General features: G+C 47.0%; 1 protein-coding gene across 5 annotated transcripts in view; it reads left to right on the top strand.

Moving 5' to 3' along the window:
* The window catches only part of NPAS2 (neuronal PAS domain protein 2), a 179475-nt gene that overhangs the window by 54818 nt on the left and 97705 nt on the right, over window positions 1-26952 (top strand). For 4 of the 5 annotated variants that reach the window (XM_049696068.1, XM_012535937.3, XM_033401772.2 and 1 more), the window contains one exon: window positions 22731-22784. In XM_049696068.1, coding sequence (XP_049552025.1) covers window positions 22731-22784 — 54 coding nt within the window. Of the gene's footprint in view, window positions 1-18548; window positions 18572-22730; window positions 22785-26952 lie in introns of those variants that run through there. The other variant, XM_033401771.2, reaches the window with a different exon arrangement.

The following is a 26952-nucleotide window of genomic DNA, read 5'->3' as shown; positions in this document are numbered from 1 at the left end:
TGGGGCTCAAAGATCTGCGGGTCCTCCCTGCTCTTCTTGTCATTTGCTGTTTCCTTCCTTTTTTTTTTTTCTTAAACTTGTTATTTTGAAATAATAATAGGTTCCTAGGAAGTCACCCTTTTCCCACCAGTGGTTAATCTTGCATCTCTAGGAGACAAGGCCAAAGCCAGGAAATGGCACGGGCACAATGTGTGTGTATAGTCCTGTCATTTTACCACACGTGTAACGTGGTATGACCACCCCCATTCCCTTGATTTTCTTTTTTTGCGGTACGCGGGCCTCTCACTGTTGTGACCTCTCCCGCTGCGGAGCACAGGTTTCAGACGCGCAGGCTTAGCGGCCATGGCTCACGGGCCCAGCCGCTCCGCGGCATGTGGGATCTTCCCGGACCGGGGCACGAACCCGTGTCCCCTGCATCGGCAGGCGGACTCTCAACCACTGCGCCACCAGGGAAGCCCTTTTTTTTTTTTTTTTTAAAGAATAGTTGTGGGATCCTCACAAACTCCAAAAAGACTGATTTCCTGGTGGGGGGAAGGAGCTATGTACATTTCAGATGAAGGAGACACAGCTCACGTTGTATCCTGGAGTTGTGTGGTGCAGCGACCCTCTGCCTGGCCTACGTGAAGTCACTCACGCGCACACGCACTTAGACACGCACACACGCACTATGCGCACACAGATGCGTGCTTTGTCTGTGGAAGACGTGGCTGTGTTGGCAGCCTTTTCCTAAGGCTGCTCCCTCCTTGGAAAGGAGAGGAGCCTGCTCTGTTGACCTGTCTTCCTTTTTAGAGGAGAAATCAGCATGAGGTCAGATAGCGATAGAAATGGAAGTTGCTTTCACGTGGAAGGAAAAACGACCCCACCCCACCATCGGGAAATGACTTAGAATCATTTGTGTCCTACACTTCCAAACACAGACATAGCCCTCGAGGACACGGAGTCTACAGTGAATTGGAATCTAAACTAGAGGAAGCATTTGCACCCAGAAACCATAGAGCAGACAGCCCACAAGTCTTGCCATTTTACCTGTTTAATATTAAATTTCGGATAGAGGGGTTAATTTTGTTTTAACCCCAGTCTAGAAAACAAAGGCTGGGATCCACTGGGGCCAGGTGGTGTCCTCAGTGACCGAGTTTATGCCGGACCATCGGCAAGCTCGGTCACAGGTGGTGCAAATGAGGTCCCGGGGCCACAATGGGTTCATGGTGTAGTCCTTGCCACTGACAGCATCAGTACCTGACAGGAGGCCGGAAGGCAGGTCCTTGACCTACATCTGACTCATCTGTTTGCAGACAGACATGTCAGAGCCACAAACCTGGACTTCAGGCAGCACATGCTCCAGGATACTAAGGATTTACGTGCCCACTGTTAAGAGCAGAGCAGGCTAGCACGAATGGCCCTGATTGCACAATCATGGATGGAGAATGCTCTGTCGTGGCCAGGCTTTCCTCATCCTGCCTCCTTGTCACCTGTCTGGACAGCTGGGCAGGTAATTCTCACCCAGAAGAGCACATGGGCTAAATGAGCACCTTCCAATAGAAGACCACGTTTTTTAAACTGAAGTCTAGTTGATTTACAATGTTGTGTTAATTTCTGCTGTACGGCAAAGTGATTGGGTTATATGTATACATTCTTTTTCATATTCTTTTCCATTATGGTTTATCCCAGAATATTGCATCTAGTTCCCTGTGCTCTACAGTAGGATCTTGTTGTTTATCCATTTTATATATAATAGTTGGCATCTGCTAACCCCAAACTCCCACTCCATCCCTCCCCCAACCCCTCCCCTAGGCAACCACAAGTCTGTTCTCTACGTCTGTGAGTCTGTTTCATAGATAGGTTCATTTGTGTCATATTTTAGATTCCACACATAAGCAATACCATTTGTCTTCGGCTTACTTAGTATGATAATCTCTAGGTCCATCCACATTGCTGCAAATGGCATTATTTCATTCATTCTTTTTATGGCTGAGTAATATTCCAGTGTGTGTGTGTGTACACATATATATATACACCACATCTTTATCCATCCATCTGTTGATGGACATTTGGGTTGTTTCCATGATCTGTTGATGGACATTTGGGTTGTTTCCATGTAGAAGACGACGTTTTATACAACATTTTAGAGTGTACAGAGTTATTTCTTATTCCACCAAAGGAAGAAACCACAGTCCAAAAAAAGTGGGTGATTCCCCAAGGTCATCCGGCTGCTCAGTGTGGATACCATAGCCCACTGAATCCTCTGATTCCACGTTCCCACGATAGAGGCCCATCCCTCACAGAGCAGTCCTCCTGTTTGGCCCTGGAGCGTGGCACGCAGCCCTGCAGCATTTTGTGAGCTTGTGGGAGATACAGGAGCAGCCCCGGATTCCACGGGGAGCCCTGCTCTGGACTCTGCTCATCCGGCCCCTTCCGGGCCCCCCGAGGGCAGGCAGGGGCTTGAGAGAACTGGACCCTGGTTCTGGATTCTGGCTTCCAAACCCAGCTCTGGCTGCAGCTCCATGGGGCGTCTGGCAAGATGTTTGCTTTTGAGTAAAACCACGATATTTTTCAGTATTTTCAAGTTTCCTTGAGGCTGTTCTTCCCGAATTCAGTTCCTTCCTCTTTGTCTAAATCCAAGTCATGCTCTCGCCTTCTCCCTATGGCCATATGAGGGTACTTAGGAGCTTATCAGAAAGCAACCAGTACCTTGGGAAGACAGAAAATTCATTCACGGCACTGGTTGCATCTGTTTTTCTGCAACCGAGGTAAGAGACAACAGAAAGAGGAAGGCATATGCTTTGGACGACTCACCACGATCCCACCTCTGCTGCGGACGTGTTCTTCCTGCCCCTGGCATTCTTGGCCTCACGGTGGTATAAATCCTACAGTGTTGCTGTCTTACTGTGTTGCCATGCAACACTTACAAGCACGCGGCACACACACACACACACACACACACAACCGTACATTGTTAAAATCGTAGCTCAGGCTTTGTTGTTTTTCATATAATTTTTCATGACCTCAAAATGTTTGCACGCATAGGGCCAGAGACAGACCACTCCTCGGGTGAGCTGGCCTGGTGTCATTCTGACATAGACATGAACTTAACTTCTACTCTGGAACAAGGCAGAATAAACTAAATCATGTGAAGGAGGAAAGCAACTAGAGTAATTCAGTGAGAGTGTAGGTAAAAAAGAGAACATATTTCTAGAAGAAAGAGTTAGGAAGGACTTAATATTCCTTACTGCCATTTTATTTTTTTACAATAATATATATTAATAAGTATAGGGACGTCCCTGGCGGGCCAGTGGTTGACTTCGCCTTCCATTGTGTGGGGTGTGGGTTCGATCCCCGGTCAGAGAGCTAAGATCCCACATGCCTCGCGGCCAGAAAACTGAAACGTAAAACAGAAGCAATAGTGTAACAGTTTCAATAAAGACTTTCAGAGTGGTCCACATCAAAAAAATCTTTAATAATTATATATGATATATATAATAGAGAACTTGACTTTGCCTAATGAAACATGGCCTAAGATCTTGACCTTTTCATTCTGAATGAAAGAAGGAAGAAATTACAATGAATACGTATTGCTTCTCCCTCTGAAAACAGTGAGATAACTTTTTTTTTAAGGTTCTGATCCTTTTTATTTTATTTGTTTAACATCTTTATTGGAGTATAATTGCTTTACAATGGTGTTAGTTTCTGTTGTATCACAAAGTGAATCAGCTATACATGTACATATATCCCCATATCCCCTCCCTCTTGCGTCTCCCTCCCACCCTCCCTATCCCACCCCTCTAGGTGGTCACGAAACACCAAGCTGACCTCCCTGTGCTATGCGGCTGCTTCCCACTAGCTATCTATTTTACGTTTGGTAGTGTATATATGTCCATGCCTCTCTCTCACTCCGTCCCAGCTTCCCCTTCCCCCTCCCCGTGTCCTCAAGTCCATTCTCTACGTCTGTGTCTTTATTCCTGTCCTGCCCCTAGGTTTTTCAGAACCAATTTTTTTTTTCTTAGATTCCATATATATGTGTTAGCACACGGTATTTGTTTTTCTCTTTCTGACTTACTTCACTCTGTATGACAGACTCTAGGTCCATCCACCTCACTACGGATAACTCAATTTCGTTTCTTTTTATGGCTGAGTAATATTCCATTGTATATATGTGCCACATCTTCTTTATCTATTCATCTGTCCATGGACACGTAGGTTGCTTCCATGTCCTGGCTATTGTAAATAGAGCTGCAATGAACATTGTGGTACATGACTCTTTTTGAATTATGGTTTTCTCAGGGTATATGCCCAGTAGTGGGATTGCTGGGTCGCATGGTAGTTATATTTTTAGTTTTTTAAGGAACCTTCATACTGTTCTCCATAGTGGCTGTATCAATTTACATTCCCACCAACAGTGCAAGAGTGTTCCCTTTTCTCCACACCCTCTCCAGCATTTATTGTTTGTAGATTTTTTGATGATGGCCATTCTGACTGGTGTGAGATGATATCTCATTGTAGTGTTGATTTGCGTTTCTCTAATGATTAGTGATGTTGAGCATCCTTTCATGTGTTTGTTGGCAATCTGTATATCGTCCTTGGAGAAATGTCTGTTTAGGCCTTCTGCCCATTTTTGGATTGGGTTGTTTGTTTTTTTGATATTGAGCTGCATGAGCTGCTTATATATTTTGGAGATTAATCCTTTGTCAGTTGCTTCATTTGCAAATATTTTCTCCCATTCTGAGGGTTGTCTTTTGGTCTTGTTTATGTTTTCCTTTGCTGTGCAAAAGCTTTGAAGTTTCATTAGGTCCCATTTGTTTATTTTTGTTTTTATTTCCGTTTCTCTAGGAGGTGGGTCAAAAAGGATCTTGCTGTGAGATAACTTTTTAATATTTTCATTTAAACCAGACCATCTTATGTTTTATTTATTGGTGGGTTTCCTTTTCTTTCAAAGAAGTTTGTGGAAAGGAAATGTACTTTTGTTTACGTTCATAACATCCAGACATCTGAGCGTGGCCATGGAATGATGATTTCGTTCTGTCCTAAAGAATCTGATAGCTTTTTCACAGACTCGAGAATTCAGCACATTCTAAGGATTGACGACTGCGTGACTTTTTTAGGCGAAGATAAGAATATAACCCCATCATAGGAAAGGAATCTGAAAAAGAATAGATATATAAGTGAATCACTTTGCTGTACACCTGAAGCTCACACAACATTGTAAATCAACTCTACTTCAATATAAAATAAAATTTTTAAATAAACAGTGCCTCTAAAAAAAGAATATAACACCATTAAATATACTGAATTGCTTAGTTAAGTAATCAAGTAACTGGAACATGCTTTGAGGTAATGCTGTATTAATTAGTAAATGCATTGAAGAGTAGATTGGACTGACAGAGTCAACTGCTTTTAACAGCATTTCACGTTCACCTTTGCTAAATTTGGCTAAACATATAAAATTAATTATTTAAAATTAAAAAAAGAATCCAAACTTCCTCCCATTTTACCTAGAATTTCAAAGTTAAAAAAAAAAGTAGTTAATTGTGGCCTCATGGAAAGCAGGTGTATGAGAGTCTGTTACGCAGACTCATGCGTGGTTGAGGAGCTTTGCTTTGCAGAAGGATCAAGAAGGAGGGTGGGCCGTGAGCCACTCACACATGTAAAGTATGATTCAGTTCCCAGAAATGTTGTTTATCACCAACTCTTCCGGAAAATTCTGTTATGCAAGCTGACGTCCCCCGTACAGGAACCTTTCGGATTGCAAGGGAAGTTTAAAAGGGCTTGCCTTGCAGGCTCCCTGCTTGCTGGTAAATATCTTTGGAATTTGAAAATGAAGCTAATTGACGTCCATGGTTAGCATCTGTTATTGAAATGAGAACCTTGTGAATGGTTCCTGGATTGCTCTGATAATCCCAACCACCTGAGCTAACACTCCTTGAACTTTTGCCCCGTGGCTCACAATCTAGGTGCTTGACAGGTATTATGTCCTGAAATCTCAGCCACCCTGTGAAGGTGAAAGACCGGGCAGAGAGAGGTTCAGTGACTTGCCTGAAGTCACTCAGCTCGTTAACGACAGAGTCACACTTTGAATGTGTTGGATCCTCCTGGACCGTTGCCTTTTTGTCAGTGGTGGGGTACCCAGGGCATAACATGTGTGCTGAATAAGCGTGTGAACCAAGGCCGGGAGGAGGAGAAAGGAAGGGCTGCTGTCGAGGCCCAGGGATGCCCTGGCCTCTTGCCTTTTCGTTCTTGAAAATGCCAAGGAGAAAACTTTTCAGAGAAGGTCGTGCCTGAAAGAGGTTGGGTGAATGTTCCCAAACTTGTGGGTTTTTAGTTTATTGTCAAAGCCTTCTGATACCTTTGTTACATAAATGAATACAGGGGGAGCAATGTCCAGCATCTTACACACATCCGCGTTTATAGACTCGGTCACTGTGGCCTGGCCAGGGCCACAAGGCCACTGCTCTCTTGGGAGATTTCTGTGGGGCGCCAGGCTGACTTGGGTCTGCTCCAGGGGCACCAGTGAGCTCTTTGAGGGGTTGAGCTAGGGGCCCGGTAGAGCAGGACCTGGGCCCCAGCGTCCCCAGCATCAGCCTCCAGGTTTGTGCTGGGCCTCCTGAGACCTGATGTCAGACACCGGCTCCGGGAAGTAGGTTAGCTCACTCGGGCCTCGGGGGAGACTCCCTCAAGGTGTCTGGTGCTTTGTTCGACTTCTGAGCCCGAGAGGCCGGAGGGGGTGGGCTTTCCATCTGCACAGCTGCAGTCACACCGAACACAGGCATCGCAGGGACAGTGTGGCAACTTCCCCTCCAGGCCGGGGCCCTGGGATGCGCCAGACATCTGACTCAAGTCCATCCTTGCCCCAGCAAGCGCCTGGTTATTACCAGTAGTCAAGGGTGGAGGGAGCCTGCGAGCTGGGCAGCAGCTCCAAGGACGGCTTGCAGTATCTGTGCACACTGTCAGGAGGGCACACCTTTGCAAGAGAAGCAGGTGACTTCACTGCCGTAAAGACACTAACTGGTTTGTCTTTGAAGACGGGGAAATGGCAGAGGGCGTCTACACTGTTCACTTCCTGCAGTTAGCTTTTTTTTTTAAGAACCATTTACCCACACTTTCTTGGAGTTTTCCTCATTCCCTGGGTCCTCTGTCTGCCCCCGAAGGCTGCCTGAGACCCCCAGGCTGGGCCCAGAGCCTCCGAGGGCCGGAGGGGGGTGGGACGGGGGGGGTGGGGCGAGAGGGGGCCGCCCCCTCCCCCGGCCGGCCCTGCCTTCACATCATTAGTTCATCACCGGGGAAGAACCGCGCTGCGGAGCTGACCTACTTTCCCTGTTTGCCCACATCAGGCTAAGCCTGTTTAGCATTGACCAGAGGGGCCGGGCGGAGCGAGGAGCTTTCCGAGTCTACAGATGGCAGTCTTCGGAGGGAACGTGATTTAATCTGGTTGCCCTGTTTTCCATTAGTCTAACGGGTTAGGACCCGGGGCCCGAGGTGACCCAGGGACACCATCCAAGCACAGGGGCCGCCCAGCTCCCAGGGCAGCCTCCCCGCCTGGGAGCCTGCGTTACGGTGAATGACTGCTGGAGCCACAGGCCCGGGCTTCTCTCCAAACTTCAAAAACAGATTCCTAAGTGGAAGCTCTCCCACCAGGCATCGTCTCTGCTGGGAATCTGCACTGAGCCCGGAATGTCTGCTGAGACGCAGATGGTGGGCACTGTGCTGGCCTTTGAGGAGGTTACCATCCAGTCGGGGTGGGGGGTAGACAGCTAAGGCCAAGGCGGCAGAAACAGATGGATGCTATAATGAGGCGAGAATGGCGGAGGTGGGGCAGGGGGTAGGGCCCAGACCTTGGATGGCGTGGGGAGGGCTGGAGGGATGAAGGGGGTGGTGGTGGCGGTGGCAACAGGAAGGTGTCACGGCAGTGTAGATGTTGGGGGGCGTGGATGGGGGACGACAGGATGGGGTGGCAGTAGCTGAAGTCACACAGGCAGCTCATCGCTGAGGGCTTTGGATGCGTGCTTGGGGATTCAGGTGTGTCCTGGAAGCGGAGGGGTGCGTACCAGTAAGTGTGCGTGCTACACGCACTTTTATTCTTTTTTTTTTTTTTTTTGCGGTACGCGGGCCTCTCACTGCTGTGGCCTCTCCCGCTGCGGAGCACAGGCTCCGGATGCGCAGGCCCAGCGGCCATGGCTCACCACGGGCCCAGCCGCTCCGCGGCATGTGGGATCCTCCCGGACCGGGGCACGAACCCGCGTCCCCTGCATCGGCAGGCGGACTCTCAACCACCGTGCCACCGGGGAAGCCCTACACACACTTTTATTCTTTTTTAAAAACTTTATTTTGTTGAACTATACTCGGTTTACAATGTTGTGTTAAGTTCTGTACAGGAAGGTGATTCAGTTGCACATATATATACATTCTTTTTCACATTCTTTTCCATTATGGTTTATCACAGGATATTGAATAGCACAGTTCCCTGTGCTCTACAGTAGGACCTTGTTGTTTATCCATTCTGTATATAACTGTATCTGCTAATCCCAACCTCCCCCTGCATCCCTCCCCCAGCCCCCTCCCACTTCGCAACCACAAGTCTGTTCTCTATGTCTATGACTCTGTTTCTGTTTTGTAGATAAGTTCACCTGTGTCGTATTTTAGATTCCACATATAAGTGACATCATATGGTATGTCTTTCTCTTTCTGACTTACTTCACTTAGTACGATAATCTCTAGGTCCATCCATGTTGCTACAAATGGCATTATTTCATTCTTTTTTATGGCTGAGTAGTATTCCATTGTGTGTGTGTGTGTGTGTGTGTGTGTGTGTGTGTGTACCACATCTTTATCCATTCATCTGTTGTTGATGGACATCTAGGTTGTTTCCACGTCTAGCCATCGTAAATAGTGCTGCAGTGAACTTTGGGTTGCGTGTATCTTTTCGAATTAGAGTTTTTCTCCGGATATATGCCCAGGACTGGGATGGCTGGATCAGATGGTAACTCTAATTTTAGTTTTTTAAGGAACCTTCGTACTGTCCTTCATAGTGGCTGCACCAGCTTCCATTCCCACCAACAGTGTAGGAGGGTTCCCTTTTCTCCACACCCTCTCCGGCATTTGCTATTTGTAGATTTTTTAGTGATGGCCATTCTGACTGGTACACACACTTTTATTCTTAGCTGGATGTCTCTGCATTGCTGCTTGTGGGCGCAGGATAATGTTTGTCAGAGCAGGGAACAGACATAGGGTGAGATAGTCATGATTGAATAAGCAGATATGGGAAAACAGAAGTTGAGCTTTATCTGTAGTTTGTTTCACTAACTCATGTACTGTGTGCCCAGCACATGCCTCCTAGAAGGTGTCCTGGGCCTGCGCTTTCTCAGCCCTGGCTGACCGTCTTGATGAGGGGTCATGTCTTGCACACTCCCTGACGTCCTGAAGCCTCCACCCGGGCTTCAGAGCTGGCGTAGAAGGGATGTCGGGCCGGTGGGCGAGATGTGCATTGATTAGGGTCACGTCAGGATACGTTTGTAGGAGGAGAGAGCTCAGACTCTTTTTAAAAAGAAGATATACCCTTCTCGCTCCCCTTGGAGTTTCTGCAGCGCTGTCCAGGGGTGGCTGTGAGTGAGGAGAGAGGTCTTCTAAGATATCTTTAACTTACACCACGAATATCTGAAGGTACAAAATGGGGCAACTGGACATTCCCAGTCCTGCCGGGTTGGCCCTTAAAGGTGTGAAAACCAGACACCTCTGGACCTGCTGGCGCTCTGCGTGCTTGATGAACAGGACTGGGTTTCAGTCGGTGGCTTTCTTTCTGCCCGTGGCCGGGTCTTCCTGGTAGAGATGCTTCAAGTCCCCTCTCCCGGGGGAGGGTGCCGGGGGCTTCCTGCCTTACGTGCTGTTTGCGTCTGTTCTGTATCTCATCTCCCCTTTGTGTCCGGAGGGCAGGCCTCTCTTCAGACTTTGTGCGAAGGGTCTGCGAGTGTTTCTTGAGGAGAAAGGCCAGCTTCCGGGACATTTAGGGCCCACCTGCGACCCCCCGTCCTGCAGACCCCGGTGTGCATTTGATAGTGGCAGCCAGGGACGGAGAGACAGAGTACAGGATGCTGCTGGGAAGCCCCAGGGAGACTCGGGCCACTAATGTCCTTACCGTGGGGATGCTTTGAGGGCAGGCATCCGGTGGGAGAGGGGACAACACTATTCTTGTTGTAAATTGTCCCCTAACCCAAAGCCCATGGCGCATCCCCAAATGTGACCCTGGTTCTGGGGCCTTGGATGGGTCCTTTGTCTCATGAATGCGGTCGTTCACTGGGGGGTGGTACCCCCTCCCTCATCAGGGGCTGCTTCCCGCTGGGTGGGGCTGGGCCCCTCTTTGAGGCCCCTGGGGATAGCGCGTTGAGAGCAGCAGTGACCTGGAGCAGAGACACCACTCTGCACGAGGAGCCCACCTCTTTTTTCCAGCACAGATGGGTCCGGGAGTCAGTCACCAAGGCCAGTTTCCCAATGATGGGCTCCAGACCAACCCAGACTCTCATGTCATGTGGGGAGGTGTGTCCAGGCAGCTTGGGTGGACCTTCCAGGCTCACCCCACCCCGGGCAGCTCCCGCTTCCCCCAGGGGAGCTGAGCTCAGCTGAATTGTATGTAGGGAGTGGACAGAAGGATTGTAGGATGATCTAACTTCATGGGTACCTGTGAAAAGTAAGCATGGAAAGTTGTGGTACAGTTGGAAGCATTAGGAAGGGTGTTCTGTGGGGCCCCTGCAGCCCCTGAGCTCTGAGCAGAGGTGGTAGGCTAGAGCTCCCTGGCTTTGTGGGGAGGGCCGTGCTCTCTGTTTAAACTGTAAAGAAAAGAAGTGATTGCAATGATGGGAGAAGAGGGGAGGCAATGCTTGGTACCAACCAGGTGTGCAGCAGTAGGTAAGTTACCTGCGACTCTGAAGATGCTGACCTGCTGTCATTCCAAAGTCATGGCTTCTGCTCACTGAACCATGGAAAGGAGGTGGTTTACCTTTCTTGCCCAGCCCGCCCTCTGCTAAGTGCTTTACACAGATGAGCTGTCCTGTTGGGTTCTCAGGAGGGTGGTGGAAAGTGGGGATCGTCCCCCATTTACAGATGAGCTCCTCATTCCCCAGGCTCTGTCTGGACCACCGCACTGAGTGAAGGAAAGAGGCAGGAGGACACACAAACCTAGATCTCCTTAGCTTCCAAACTAATTTTGCTGCGGCCCACAGTTAACAGTTACAGAAGCATCTCACATTTTTATTAAATGTTATTTGAAGCTCTGATATTAAACCACAGACTCCGCAGCCTGGGTGTCCGAAACAAACATGATTTCTCATCTCAAGGACATCTTTTTCGTGTGCTCTCTTTGCAAACTTGAGTCCATTAGGATGAGCACTCCCACGCCCAGAGGAGCGTTAGGACCAATGGTTAGGTGGCCGGAGATGCCGGGCTGCAGCACCGTCTTATGGATTCATTCCGGTATGTCTGTGGCAGCTGAACGGTGGCTCCCAACAAAGGCCTGCACTGACGCAGTTCCGAGTATGACTCATAAATCTCCTTCCCCCCCTTGCTGATTTTTATAGGCGTCTGTTGTCCACATCCTGAGCACGCACTGTCACCCATCAGATTCTCTAGTTGACTCGGTTTACACCGTGCAGTCCAAATTCTTTAGAAAGGGGCCACTAAAAGGAATCGTGATTGGAACGTAAGTTCCAGAGGTTGCAAGCATCACCTGTCACGTTAGATTGACCCGTCGATCAGGATATGGTAACGATTTCTATTTTGGAAATTCTTTGCTGACCGAACGATGTCATTGCAAATTTACTTAATACCAAATTTCTAACTTTCTCCTTCCATTCCTTCATTGCTTATGTCACTGTTTCCCTGAGTAGTGAATCATCAGACCCTTGGAAAAAGGAAAGCATGAAGGGGGGGCATCGTGATCATAACAGGCAGACCTTGACCTTGGAGATGCTTGTGAGATAATTCTCATAGGATCACGGAAGTTTGCTGAGTGAGGGTCTCTCTTTGGTTTCTCCTGGGAGTCTGGCTCTGTGAGGCCCCCAGCCAGCTGTGGGGGAGGGGGAGGGGGGAGGGGGAAGCTTTGGTAAAGCTTCGGTGAAGGATGGACCCGTCCACCTTGACGTTCCCAATTTGCGGAATGTGAGAGATCACGCTGAGAATTCCCCAGCTGGAGGGGAATTGGGGTTGCAGGAGCGGGCAGCTCTCAGGTTGGCATTCTCCATCTCCTTTAGAAGAACTGTTATTTTTCCCAGTGAATGAATCATTGCAATCAAAATGATGTGCCCTGGAGAGGAAGAATTACAATGTGGAAGTTATTTCCTAGCTTCCCCCAAAGGACCAAGGGAGACAAGTCAGCGCCGTAGCTCATCAGTGACTGTTTCTCAAAGCCTTTTTATTTCTTAAATATAATGAGGAAAAATCATTATCGAGCTCCCACGTGGGAGATCCAGATGTTAATCCAAAGCGACGTGAGGTGCCTTCTTGGGGGGCAGGCTGGGAGGGCAGAAGGCATACTCGCTATTGGTAAATAAGCCCCAGCCGACTGGGGAGATGCCTGCGTGGCGATGCCCCCTTGGATTGCCATTTGCTCTCGTTTGCAGTGTTTTTTTCTTTCTCATGATCGAAAGTCACCAGGTTTGGTCGGTACAGTGAGGAGGAATATTCAGAGTTTCCAGCTACCTTGGGGCCTGTGATTCAAACCATTTCTCCACCAATTTTAAAAGGTCATGATTTTAGTTTGAAAAAACATGGGCCTTGCAATGCAATAGGCTTATAGGGTAGTCATTTCAGGGGAAATTCATGATGATGTGGAGTGACGCACTGGGCCTCTTAAGGCTGTACAAAAAGTTCAAAATGAGAAAAGACACTGGAGAGGAAGGCTGAGCACCGATTCGAGTGATTCTTTCTGGCCCCCATCTTGTTTTTACAAATAAAGTTTTGTTGACACGGACATACACGCTTGCTGACACGCCACCTGTGGCTTCTTCCACACCATGATGGCAGAGTTGAGTGGTTACAGCAGAGACTGGATGGGCTGCATCTGAAGTACTCAGCGGGTGCCCCTTTACAGAAAAGTGTTGCCAACCCCTGCTTTAGGAGAATGACATACCTTTCCACTCCTGGAGCCCCAGGAGTGAGCGGCCAGTCCCCGGGGGGGTCCCTGTCCCCCGTAGGATACATTAATCTCTTGTCTCCCTGCTGACGCACTGTGCTCCCCAGGGCAGATGTGACATGAGAAAGCGGTCACACTGCCCCTTGCTGGTCCCTGTTCAAGGGCCAGCGTTGTGATCCATGGTGTAGTAGGTGCCTGTGAGAGAGAGCCCTTGGGGGCGGAAATTTCACTTAGGCAATGGGGATTTGCCGACCTCATTTGGGTCCTTCTATTCAGTTAGGTCACTAGATGCTCATCGAGGATGTCCTCGGTCATTTCAACCTCTGTTTCTTTCACTTTCTCCTCTCCCTCCCTCCCGTCCTCACAAGGACCAAGTTTCTATTATCACTAGATGCAGCACCCCCTGGGCGTGTATGTCTGTCTGTCTTTCCACCATGCCTACACACACACACACACACACACACACACACACACACACACACACACACACACACACACACACACACACACACACACGTTTTCGAGGCTGCCACTTTTGCGCCAGGGCCAAATGAGTGAGGGACTCTGCGGCCCTGCTCGCCGGCAGCCATAGGTGGTCTCTGGAGGTGGGGGTCTCTGGAGCATGTGTCTGGTGCCTCTGCTGGAAAAGCTCCCCCCCAAAAAAACCAGCCCTCTCTTCCCTAGTTAGGAGTGCCCCTCTGAAACCTGAGGTCTGTGGCACCCCGTTCACCCATGGTGACCTCATTGGGCAGAGAGTGTGTGCATTGAAATTTAAGGCAGAGAAGGAGAACGGATGAGGCTGGACGCACCTGCCTCCGCGGAGGCTCAGGACCACAGAGGGCATACAGAGGTTAGGGTGGTTACGCAGGGCAGAAGTGGGGTGAACGGGGGCCTCTGTGCTTAGGGGGGCACCCTGGCCCTCCTTGCACACATGCACCCTGTCACTTACGCCTCACATGCTCTCTGCCTGGTGACCTCATGAAGTCTAAGGGATTTGCTTCAGGTCAAATGGAACAAGTGGGTCGGAATTGAAATCGAAATTGGGCTGCCTCTGAGGTCAGGAGCCCACACGTCCCGAGCAGGCAATGGGTCAGGTCAGCCCGAGGAGATGCAGTCCAGGGTGGGCTCTATCTGCAGAGCCGGGGGTCCCAGGGCAGCTCAGGGACCAATTATTTAGGGGAGGAGACTATGGCCCATTCCACCGACAGAACGGATGGAGAGGAAATGAGATGATGCTTTTCTGGAACGCAGCGGTGGCCGAGGGCTGGTGAGGGAGCCACTGCCTTCTCCTGAAGGTACTGCTCAGAGTGGATTTTCCCTTTAGTCAGTAGCTCCTGCACACATGGCAATGTTTGTTTTAATTTTCGGTCATCAGCACGTCACTGGACCTGGATTAACCGTGATCACTGAGGGGTGTGTGGGAGTCGGTATTAGTCCGTATTGTGGGAATTCAGACAGGGCTTTGGTCCTGGCTGGGTCCCCCTCTCTTCCTCCCTCCCTCCCTTCCTTCTCTCCTTCATTCCTCATATGTTCATTGAGCACCTGACACGGGTAAGGAGCTGGGCTAGACGTCGTGGCCTGGGTAACGGGTAAAGACGCCTGTACCTAATCCTTGCCATCCAAATGGGGAACCGGATGTTGAGCGCCTGCCAGGCTTGTGCTGGTCCTGTCACACGTGCCGACTTAATTAAGCTCATTTAAAAGTCACGGCTGTCCTCGGAGGTAGGTCTCCATCACTCCTCTGATCCAAACCTGCAGTGCCTTCCCCATCTCACTCCGAGCAAAGGCCAGACTCCATCCAGTCTCCCTGGCGTGCCACCCCCTCTCTAACCCCATCCACCACGCTGGCCTCTTGTTTCTGGCTCTTGTTGCTGTCTGTACACTCACGCCCTCTCTTCTCTCAGGCTATGGCTTACATATCACTTATCAGTGAGGCCGGTGGTTCTCCTAAAGCACTCCCTGTTCCCCCAGGTTCTCCCAGACCATGGCCCCAGCCCACCAGAGCACTCCCTGTTCCCCCAGGTTCTCCTTTAGCTTTCTTCACACCACTTATAACCAATGACAAGCCATATGTTTACTTAGATAAGTGCTTGTGGCTTGCCCTCACCACCTGCCTGCCCCCTACCACCTAAGCGCCATGGGAGCGGGGGCGTTGCCCAGGCTCTCAGGGAATATCTATTGAATCATAGAACATCGCATGTGGATGTCATCTTAGTGCTTCGGTGACCACACCTCGGTGTCTCTTCACAGAAAGACAATCCCAATAAACATCACAGCAGGCATTTGTATAGAAATTGACAATGTCAATTCTAAAACTTATTTGGAAATGCAAAAACCTAAAATAGCCAAGAATCTTGAGAAGGAAGAACAAAGTTGGAAGACTCACACTCCATTGATGTCAAGGATTCCTACAGAACTCCAGGAGTTAAGATAGTGTGGTTCTGGCATTGAGACAGACAAATACAAGATGCAGCAGGATCTGCAACATAAGATAACTTTACTTAAACAGCAGGTTCCTTATGTTTTCAAATAAAACGCTCAGTGTGTTTCCAGGTGAAGTACCTCTAAAGTTAAACATAGGTCCAACTGTTAATCTGATCAGAGTTCAATAATTATATATCAAAGTCTCAAAACACAGGGGAAATTGTGCATTTTGTGTACTTTTTTTGAGACTAATAATTGGACCTACCATCTTCAGTTTAGAGATTCTTCATCTGAAAACAGGATACTTGGAAGTTGAAGAAAAACACATTGTACATATTACGTGTAAATGTAACTACAGTACGATTTGAAGATAAGTTTATTGCTACTTCAGCGGGAGACCACGGTCAACTTAACAGTGATACAGCCTCTTGATACCCTTGAGATGATGTGATGAGAATGGTACTTGAGGACTTCCCTGGCAGTCCAGTGGTTAAGACTTCGTGCTTCCAATGCAGGGGGTGTAGGTTTGATCCCTGGTCAGGGAACTAAGATCCCACATGCCGCGCGGCCAAAAAAGAAAAAAAAAAAGAATGATACTTCACCTCTGTGGGCTTTCTCCTAAAAACCCATCTGCCCAATCTGGGAAAAACACCAGACAAACCCACATTGAGGGACAATCTACAAGTATTCCTCAAAATGGTCAAGGTCATAAAAAACAAGGAAAGTCTGAGAAACTGTCATAGCCAAGAGGAGCCTGAGGAGACATGACAGCTAGATGGAGTGTGGTTTCCTGGATGGGATACTGGGACAGAGCAAGGACATTAGATAAAAACTAAGAAAATATAAATGAAGTGTGGACTTGACTTAATGATAATGTATCAGTATCAGTATTGGTTCGTTAATTGCGACAAATACACCATAGTAGTGTAAGGTATTTATAACAGGGGAAACTGGGTGCAGGATATGTGGGAACTCTCAATACTGTCTTTGCATTTTCTATAAATCTAAAATTGTTCTAAAAAATAAAGTTTACTTTTAAAAATAAGTTTAGGGAATTCCCTGGCAGTACAGTGGTTAGGACTCCGTGCTCTCACTGCCGAGGGCCCAGGTTCAATCCTTGGCTGGGGAACTAAGATTGCATAAGCTGTGCGGCGTGGGAAAAAAAGTCAATTGTATTTCAGTATACTAACAATGAATACCCCAAAAATGAAATTAAGAAAAAAAATTGTATTAAAAAAAATAAGTTTATCCTATGTGTCTGAACTTTAAGGATACCCTATAGATAAATAGAACTGAAAGAGATTCTGTACATACACACAGATATAGGATCACACAAGATATTTGACAAAGTGACAATGCAATTGGGAAAGAAATATCTTTTCAATAAATGATCCTGGAACAGGTGAGTATACAGATGGGGGAAAAAAGGTGATCCTTGACCACTATCTTACACCACACATAAAATTTAATTTGCAATGGAGTGTAAATCAGTGTAAAAGCTAAAATGATAAAGCTTCTACAAGAAAACATAGGATAATTCTTCATGGCACTGAGGTGGCAAAGACTTCTTAGGACACAAAAATAAAAAATATATAAATTACACTTTATCAAAATTAAAAACCGTTCATCAAAAGACATCATCAAGAAAGTTAAAAGACCAGCCACAGGCTGGCAGAAGATGTTCACAATACATATATCTGGCACAGTACTTATATCCGAAAGAGAGAAGCTTCTGCAGATGAGTATGATGAAGATAAACAGCCCAGTTTCTTTCAAAAAGAGGAAGGAAAAGAAAGAAAAGTGGGCAAAACACTTGAACAGACGCATCACAAGAGAAGCTGTCTAGACAGCAAATAAGTCCATGAAAAGATGCTCAACATCATTAATCATCAGGGAGATGGAAAGTCAAATCCCCATGAGATCCCAGAACATACCCACTAGAATGACTAAAATTAAGAAGACATAACCAAGTGTTGGGTGAGAATGTGGAGCCTCTGGAACTCTCGTGTGCTACTGGTGCAAATATAAAAGTGTACAGTCACCTTGGGAAACAGTGGGGCAGTTTCTAATATAGTAAGCATATGGCTGTACTGTGATACAGCAGGTACACTCTTAGTTGTGTATACCCGAAAGAATGAGTGCTTATTTCCACCAAAACACTTGGATATAACTTATCCTGGTGAGGTTAATTTTGACCCCGGGTGAAGGTGGTATCTGCCAATCTTCTCTACTTATAAAGTTACTATTTTTCTTTTATAATTAATAAATGTCTTGAGGGAGATACTTTGAACTATGCAAATAACCTGATTCTCCTCAAACTTTTGCCCGTTAATTTCGGCATCCCTCAGTGGATTTTGCCTGCAACAGTTATTACTTTGGTGTACTGACGGTGATCTTTGATTTCCCTTCTTCCTTCTACATTTATTAATTGAAATTCTTCTGTAAGGGAAACCTGTCCCCTCCTCCATTTATTTATTCATTTAATTATTTATTTGTACCAGTGGACTCATGAATATTTAGTTTATTCTCTGGGTTACTATCCATCGTTACAGATTTTGTTGTTCCAATAGTTCCAGGCTCTCTTTTCCTCAGCCTCTCATCATTCTCATTGGTTATTATTTCTTGAGTGGTCAGTTAGTAGATGCAGATGCCTATACTTGAAATTTCAGGAGATGTTACAAGGTGTAAAAAGACTCCAAATAGTTTGTGTTCCAGAAAAAGCCAAGAAACCCAGAACTGGAAGAGCCCCCAAGAAATGAAATGTACTGGGTGGGCGGGGTCTCCTCCCTGTGCCCCTCTACCCGTCCCCACCATCCTGTCTGCCCCGGAGGCTCCCCTGTGAGGATGTCATAAGTAGCCTCCCTCTCTGTCTTCTGGGTGGTGTGGCCAACAGGAGACACAAGTGAGAGACTGGGGAGGGCGGACAAGGAGGTGAGGTATTTATCCCCTCGTCTCCCTTCTTACAAGGTTTCTTCAGGCTGACTGCATCCCTCCACCAAATGCCACCTCTCCTATATGACACACTCCTTCCAGGTCCAGGTAACCAGTTCCCTCTTGTCCCTTGATGCACAGAGGTGTCAACAGCTCTGCTGACACCAGCCCTAGGTACCTGCACCATCTCTCCTGGTTTCCCTAGCTACCCCACCTCCACACACCTTTACACACAGCCTCCTTGCAGTTAAGTCCTGTTTCCTATTGGGACTGTGATGAAGAAACCCCTAAATGTCTAGCCCATCTAAGATGTGTGGTCACCTGGAGTAAAAATACAGGCGCTTTCTACCGTTGTTCACTTTGGGGGTTATCATATCAACAGTTATTTTCTCAGCTCTACACAGAATCTCCTTTGCCTTCATTGCAGCTCATTTTCTCTTCCCTGGCCTTCTGTGGTCATTAAAAAACAAAAAACTGCTGCTCAAAATCCTTTTTAATTGGAAATTCTTTTTTAAAAAAATTTTTTGTTGAAATATAGTTGATTTATAATGTTGTATTACCTTCAGTTATACAGTAAAGTGATTCAGATATATAGATATATATAGATATATGTATTCTTTTACATTCTCTTCCATTATAGTTATTCCAAGACATTGAGTATAGTTCCCTGTGCTATACAGTAGGTCCTCGTTGGTTATCTGTTTCATATATAGTAATGTGTATATTTTAATCCCAAACTCCTAATTTATTCTTCTCCCCTCTTAATTGGAAACTCTTTATACAATTGGGAAAAGTCGCTGTCACCCCTTAAACTTCTCTGTTGTTCCTTTCACCCAGCCTCACAGGACTACTTTTCTTCCCCTTTTCCCTCTTTCTTGTGTGCTTTGGGCCCCTCCGCATGATGAATTAAAAGAGTGACTCAAAGATACAAGGGGGGAAGGACACCCATGTTCCTCATAATGGTCAAAAGGTGCAGGCAACCCAGGGTCCATCAACAGAGGATGGGTAAACAAAAGGTGGTCCATACCTACGGTGGAATATGATTCAGCCTCACAAAGGAAGGAGATTCTGACACATGCCAAGACACGATGAACCTTGGGGCGTTATGCTAAATGACACAAACCCATTACAAAAGGACAAATCCTGTATAATTCCACCTGTATGAGGGCCCTAGAGTCGTCAGAATCGTGGAGACAGAAAGTAGAATGGTGGTCATGAGGGGCTGGCTGAAGGAAAGTGGGGAGTCAGTGTTTAATGGGGACAGAGTTTCAGTTTTGCAAGATAAAAAGAGCTCTGGAGATGGACGGTGGTGATGGTTGCACCACCATATGAATATACTTAATGCTACTGAGCTGTAGAGTTTAAAATGGCAAATTTTAAGTTATGTGTACATTACCGCAATTGTTTTTTTATGTGCGCTTAACTTTTTAATTTAATTTTTCTTTTATATTGGAGTATAGTTGATTTAAAATGTTGTGTTAATTTTAGGTGTACAACAAAGTGAATCAGTTATACATATACATATATCTGTTCTTTTTCAGATTCTTTTCCCATATAGGTTATTACAGAATATTGAGTAGAGTTTCTTGTGCTATATTGTAGGTCCTGTTGTTTATCTATTTTATGTATAGTAGTGTGTATATGTTAATCCCAAACTACTAATTTATCCCTCCCCCCAACCTTTCCCCTTTGGTAACCATAAGTTTGTTTTTGAAGTCTGCGAGTCTATTTCTATTTTGTAAATAAGTTCATTTGTATCATTTTTTGAGATTCCGCATATAAGTGGTATCATGTGATATTTGTTTTTCTCTGTCTGACTTACTTCACTTAGTATGAGAATCTCTAGGTCCATCCATATTGCTGCAAATGGCATCATTTCGTTCTTTTTTATGGCTGAGTAGTACTCCATTGTATATATGTACCACATCTTCTTTATCCATTCCTCTGTTGATGGATATGAGGAAGGCATGGGAGACAACAGGTGTGACAAAACAGGACATTGGTGTGAAGCTTCTGGGGCAGGTGCTCCTGGGGAGCACAACTCAGGTGTGTTCTCTTCCCTCAGGTGCAGTGGAGCAGAGTGACTTAGGGGTCAGGTGACAGGAATAGGGCAAGGAAATGGGAGGGATGGGAAAGAAAGAACGTGGGTGTAGAACATCAGGGCTTCACGGATTCAGGAAGTGTTTAAGAACAGAGAGAGAGGAATCAGAGCTGCCGCAGTTGATACAGAGTAGCTCTTAGTCATTTGTAGGTGTTTCTACAACGTTTCATGTATGACAAAGCAGCCCCTGTCATCCAAACAGGATTCCAGATCCTCAGCAAAGCAGACCGAAGCCCACATCCTCCCGTAAACGTGCTCTGTCCAGGGGTACCTGGTAAGGGGCACGGCTTTTACCCTTTTACCATGGCTGGATGCGGGCTCGTGCCCTCAGCACACGGGCAGCCACCGCTTTGCATGGAGTGCAGACCTGGGGTAGCACATCATTAAACGAATGGACTGCATTTTTCATGTCTTAAAGCTCTGAACAGATTCCATCTGGGAAACATTAAGCAGATGCCTGTTTGCAGATATGCTAACCCCATTCTAATTATGCCACAGGCCTCAACTGCTGAATGGGGTTTCTTGCGAATCTGTCACTAAAATATGCCTGCTATTAACCGAATGGATCTTGTAAGTAAATAGGAGCTGTGACTGCAGAATTCCTTTTCCTCTTTGCCTCAGACTCATGCCTGGGCTCACAGCAGACCAAAAACTACAAAACAAAATTATCTCAGAGAAAAGATTCATTTGTCCCATTACAAATTTTTATCTAATGTTACAATTTTTTTTTTTTTTTTTTTTGTGGTATGCGGGCCTCTCACTGTTGTGGCCTCTCCCATTGCGGAGCACAGGCTCCGGACGCGCAGACTCAGCGGCCATGGCTCACGGGCCTAGCCGCTCCGCGGCATGTGGGATCTTCCCGGACTGGGGCACGAACCTGTGTCCCCTGCATCGGCAGGCGGACTCTCAACCACTGTGCCACCAGGGAAGCCCAAATGTTACAATTTTTATGTGTGGTTCTATTGGATTTGCTGTTTGGTTGAGAATTCTTATATTCATTTTCATGAATGAGATTGACCTAGAATAATTCTTTCTGTTAATATCCTTGTCTACTTTTGTTACAAAATTCATACTGGCCTTTTCATAACATGAGTTATTTTCATTAAAAAAAAAACAACTGTGATCAGGAACTTGGAATTTTGAGAGTAAAGTTTAGTGCATTTGCAAAGTGTTGATTCTGGAGTTCTGATGTCAGGCCCTCCCTCTGTTTAGAGACCAGAAGCGTGTGGGTCATGGTGATTCCATTTCTTCTGTGGTCCCCACCCTTATCTCCACCACACTTCACCTCCAGTTCCCCCAACTCTGGCCTCAGGGACACCCTGAAAGTCTTTCTGCATGGAGGGGCTGGAGGGGGACCTCCCCCAGACAGATGGGACTCTGGGAAACGTGTGAAGGAAGAGTAATCAGGGATGTGGCTCTGAGGGGTGAAGGACCACAGGCCTGCGTGTAGCAGGGGACACCAGGTCAGTGGGCCCAAGAGCCTTTGAGCCAGCGGCCCGGGAGAGTAGAGGCCCAGGTGATGAGGTTTGGGGCTGTGAGAACATTCCTGGATTGTTACTTCATTTTTCACATCTGTGTACCTTGACTATCTAGGGGGTGTACATGCCTTAAAGATAGGGGAGCAGTTATACTTTTTGGGGCCCCGATCCCTCCAGGCTGCATAAGAGGAATTTGTGTATTTAAATGAACAGATAAAGAAATGCTCTCCTTTAGAACGTCTCGGGCAGCTTGCAGGTTTGAAATAAACAGATGCTTTGTTGAGCTGGGTCCGGAAAGCAGTTCCCAGAGTGTGATCTAGGGACCCAGGGGGGGTCCTTGAGGTCAAAACAGTTTTCCTAATGTTAACATATCATTTGCCTGTTTACTCTTTTGAGTATACAGTGGTCTTTTCCAGAAGCTCTTGGAGTTCTGTTGATGACATCTCTCTGATGCTTAATGGAATATTGTACATTTAAGATTTCTCAGTTTTCACCCACATACACAAGAGGTCTTCAGAGTCCTCGGTCATTTTTGAGAGGGTGCAAAGAGTTGCTGGAACCAGAAAGTTTGAGAACCTGTGGATTAAGGCATGTGATTTAGATCAGACCAAAATGATGGCAACCAGAAAGACCTGTGAGAAAGGTCGAGAATCAGAGAGTCATCATCTGTTCTTTTTTTTTTTTGCAGGAAAAACTGCCGAGACAATCTAATGGATGAAGATGAGAAAGACAGGGCAAAGAGGTAAGAGGGGCGATTTCCCCGCCGCGGCTGTGTCGTGTGTCCGCCGTCCGAACCCCGCTTGTGCTCACTCTACAGCGGAAAGCACGGCCAGGCAGGGGGCTGGGGCACATGTGCTCCTTGAAATACTGCGTCGCTCCGCTGAAAAAATTCAAGCCAGTTCCCTCAGTTTTGTTCCTTACCCAGAAATTACTGATCGTTTGGGACTTGCCAAGTGGTTTATAGCTTTCACATGTCCATGTGGTGACCCTGTTGACGGGGGCCTCCTTTCAGAAGCCTCCAGTTACTGCATTTCCAGGATGGACACTGCGTGGCAAGGCAGCCTGATTAGAGCCAGGCCAGGCTGGGTTTAAATCTTGGATGTGCTGTCAGGGAGCTGTTGGCCCTGGACAGTAATTGGAATAATCATCAGCACGCAGTGAACATGGAATAACCATCCTCGCTGGGCTAAGCTCTTCCATATATGGTATCTCAGCTTCCTCATCGGAAAATGGAGCTATCACAGCTGCTTGGCACTGTTGTCGGGTTGACCAGAAAGCCTGGCTTGGTCGCTGGCATGTCAGCGCTGTTAGAACCACGTCCATGCTTATTCCTTCACTGGACATTTATTGAACACCTACTGTATATGAGGTGGAATCATAAAGTAGGTATTTTGTTTTATTTTATTTTATTTTTATTTTTTGGCCTCACCGCGGGGCATGCGGGATCTTAGTTCCCTGACCAGGGATTGATCCCGTGCCCCCTGCATTGGAAGTGTGGAGTCTTAACTACTGGACCGCCAGGGAAGTCCCCCATAAAGTGGATATTTTGAAGGTAGAGGCCAGTCGGATGGTATCTATCTCGTACGATCAGACCGAGTTGGCAGTGACCACACCAGGCTCTGGGGTAATAAAGATGAATGAGAGGCGTGCCCATGGGAGGGCCCAGGTGAATGGTGGTGATGGGTAGGTGACCACGGATCATTAGGTTGCACGGGGACGGGCCCAGCAGTGGTGTCCTATGGCGACACGGGATGTCCTGTCTCAGGAAGGCCTTTACTCAGGCCCGGAGGACTAGCCTCCTTCCTCCAAGCTCTTTGCTCTCTCCTCCTGCCACTGCCTGTGGCTGGCAGGTCCCTCCGCCCTCTGGCAGCCTCTTAAACACCTACAGGGCTGAAGGGTTTGCCCACCTCCCTTCACAGAGCCCACTACCTGGTTGGCACCTACAGAATCCTCCACTTTCGAATGATGGAGCCCTCAGAAGTCGCCCAGTTCAGCAGCCCCGGGGGTGTCTGTCCTTCCACGTCACCTGGTGTGGGGGCAGCCATGAGAACAATAAGTCCCCAGCCACTCAGACCTCTGAGACCTGAATCTTCCCCTGTGGGGCACAGGGGAAGTGTGCATTGGTTGTTAATTTCCCAAATATTTCCTTAAGAACATCAGGGAGCAGGGCAATGCCGGAGGGGTAGGCAAACTCAGGTTGGGGTGGAGTGAGGATTGCTGGAGCTGGAGGACCAAGGTAAACCAACAGTAATATGAGGAACTCCCCGGATTATTCTGAACTAACAGGCACATCACTTGGCACTGGGGACCATGGCTCCCTTAGGCCACCACCTACAAGGGCTGTAAAATCCAAGCAACATGCAAATGAATAGATGAGATGAGACCAGACTAGAACGGAGTCCTCATGCCGCCTCTCCCTGGCAGGCTTCCAGCTCTCTGCTCTGGGGTATCTCGCCTCTTGGTTGCACGCCAGGTCGCTGTGGAGACGGGGCAGGAGGCAGAGGCCTGAGCTGCATTCCTGGCTGGCGCGGTCCTACCTGATGGATTCCAACAAGCCCCTTCACCTCGCTAAGCCTTCACCTTCTCAGCTGCAACACGAGGGTCATCATTTCTGCCCTGCCCTCCTCGTGGGCTATTTTGGGAACAGCCACAAAATACACCAAGAAGATTTTTATTTTTTAAGTATTCATCGCTACCTGTATGTGAAGATGCAGGACATTTTCCATGAACACATTTATAAGCTACTCTCATTAGCAATAATGAAAAGGTCAGTGGTGCTGGCCAGTGGTCACTGGGCGTGTCCTGTGTGCCCTGATAACTTTCGGGTGCACGGTACCAGGCTAAGTACTTTTCTATGCATTATCTCATATCAACTCCTCCACATTCCTTTGAGGTGTGTATCATCCTTATTCCCATTTTACAGCTGAGGAAACTAAGGCCTAATAAGGTTAAGTAACTTGTCAAACCACCCTAAAGCTCTAACAAGTAGCAGAAGTGGAAGATAAATACAGGCTTCCTAAACCTTGGATTCTGTTCTTATTCTCCGACCACACACATATCTCTTCACATGAGAACTAATTTGGCCTGTCTGGCAGGCCCAGACCGTGTCCTGATGTGACTTTGAGTCCATAGCAGTTTGGCTTTTGCCATCATCATCTTTAATGTCACCCCCAGGCCCACAGTCTTAGTCCTGTCTTTTTACTGCATGGCTTACCTCAAAATCAGGAAGAGGTCAAATGCATGTTTAGGCTCTACAATGCTCAGAGATCATCCAATATAGATATTCCAATAAAATCTTGGCTAAAAATTCCTAGAAATCCAATTGTATGCAGTTTCTTTCCATTTATTCCCACCCCCATTTGCTTTGAGCTGTGGGCACCCATGCCCCCAAATCTCCTATTTGGAAACCTCCCAGCATAGACACTGGGCAGTGAGGCTGCTGGTCCTTACTCCCCTCTTGTCCTCAGGTGGGGAGACGGGTTTTAGAATGTTTAGGAATACCCAGATCTCTTCGCCAGAATAGCAGCAATAATGCAGTATTCTTCGTAACACGTGGGGGAAAAAAAACAAGGGCAAAACAAAGACAATACTAAAATTGTATCACTTCCAAAGCCTCTAGCTATGTGGGTTTTATAGCAGCAACGTGGGAGGCCCTTCCCGTAATCCCACCTGGAGGTCTGATATGAATTGTTTTCTCTCCCGGTATTTTTGATGAGATTTAGCTTCAGATCAGATCTCTCGTTGTCTCCAGAACACATGAGCTATATTAGGCAAGGTTTTCAAAGCTTTGGGGAATTCATGGGTTATTTGGATTGTTTGATCAACTATTCTAAACCAGGACACGGATCCACCTTCTGCTGTGAATTTCCATGTAAAGCCAGTGAGCATTGAGCGCCCTATTGTGTGTACAGAACTATGTGCTTTTTCTTTAGGGAAGATGTAAAAACATGGTCCTTGTACTCAGAAAAGAAACAGTTTGATTGAGAGACATTTGGATCCCTAGATAATGAGGCACAGTTTACCAGTCATAAGCACATTTTTCTAATTCTGATGTGACACTGTTTGGCAGTGTGTGTGTGTGTGTGTGTCATCCAGGAAGTAGTGTGGTGTGGCAGGAAGTGCATGGGCTTAGAATCAGACAGTCCCAGCTTTGATTCTTGCCACTTTTACTTTCCGTCCTTAGACGAGCTTAAAAAAAAATCCTCTCCTAGCCTCAGTTTCCTACCCTGTAAAATGGGGGTGTTAATAGTAGCACGCTCTTCCTAGGGTTATTGCAGGAACTAAATGGAGCTCAGTATAAGACCCTAGCACAGTGCAGGGTACACAGTGCTAATAAGAAAAGCTAACACTTCCGGGGCACACACTGTGTGTCTGCAGCATTTTACATTGCATTAACTCTAAACCTCGACATAGGTTATTTTTAGTCCCATTTTACAGTGGAGAAGCCGGAGGCTGAGGGGTCACACAGGCAGGCAGAGATTCACATTCAGGCATCAGTTCCTAAAGTCTGGGCTCCTGACAACTTCTCATAACATGATTCACCCACGTGCCCAAGGGGTAGGGACAGACAGCACTGGAAGAATCATCACTTTCCAAAGAAAGCAAGCTTCTGTAACTGGGCAGTATTGTAAAATACAGCTCATTCCATTTCTTGATAGAACTGAATGCTAAGAAGAAAGTCTTTCATGAGAGCCTCCTTTAATCCAATATTAAATGGTCAGTTCATTGGCATTAACTAAAATTACATTATCTCTTATCAGTGAAGGTCTATTTCCATAACCTCGTGCATTTTCACTGAGGGAGGGAGGATGGGTGGTGAGTTTAGAATTGTGCTGCCCCTTGCAGGACATTTGGTCCTGTCCAGAATGTCCATGAGACACTTGGTCCATAAGATGTTTGGTCCACGCCAA

Source organism: Orcinus orca, chromosome 13, assembly GCF_937001465.1.
Source record: "Orcinus orca chromosome 13, mOrcOrc1.1, whole genome shotgun sequence".
In the NCBI taxonomy this organism is placed as follows: Eukaryota; Metazoa; Chordata; class Mammalia; order Artiodactyla; family Delphinidae; genus Orcinus; species Orcinus orca.
This window is presented reverse-complemented; position numbering and strand designations above follow the sequence as displayed.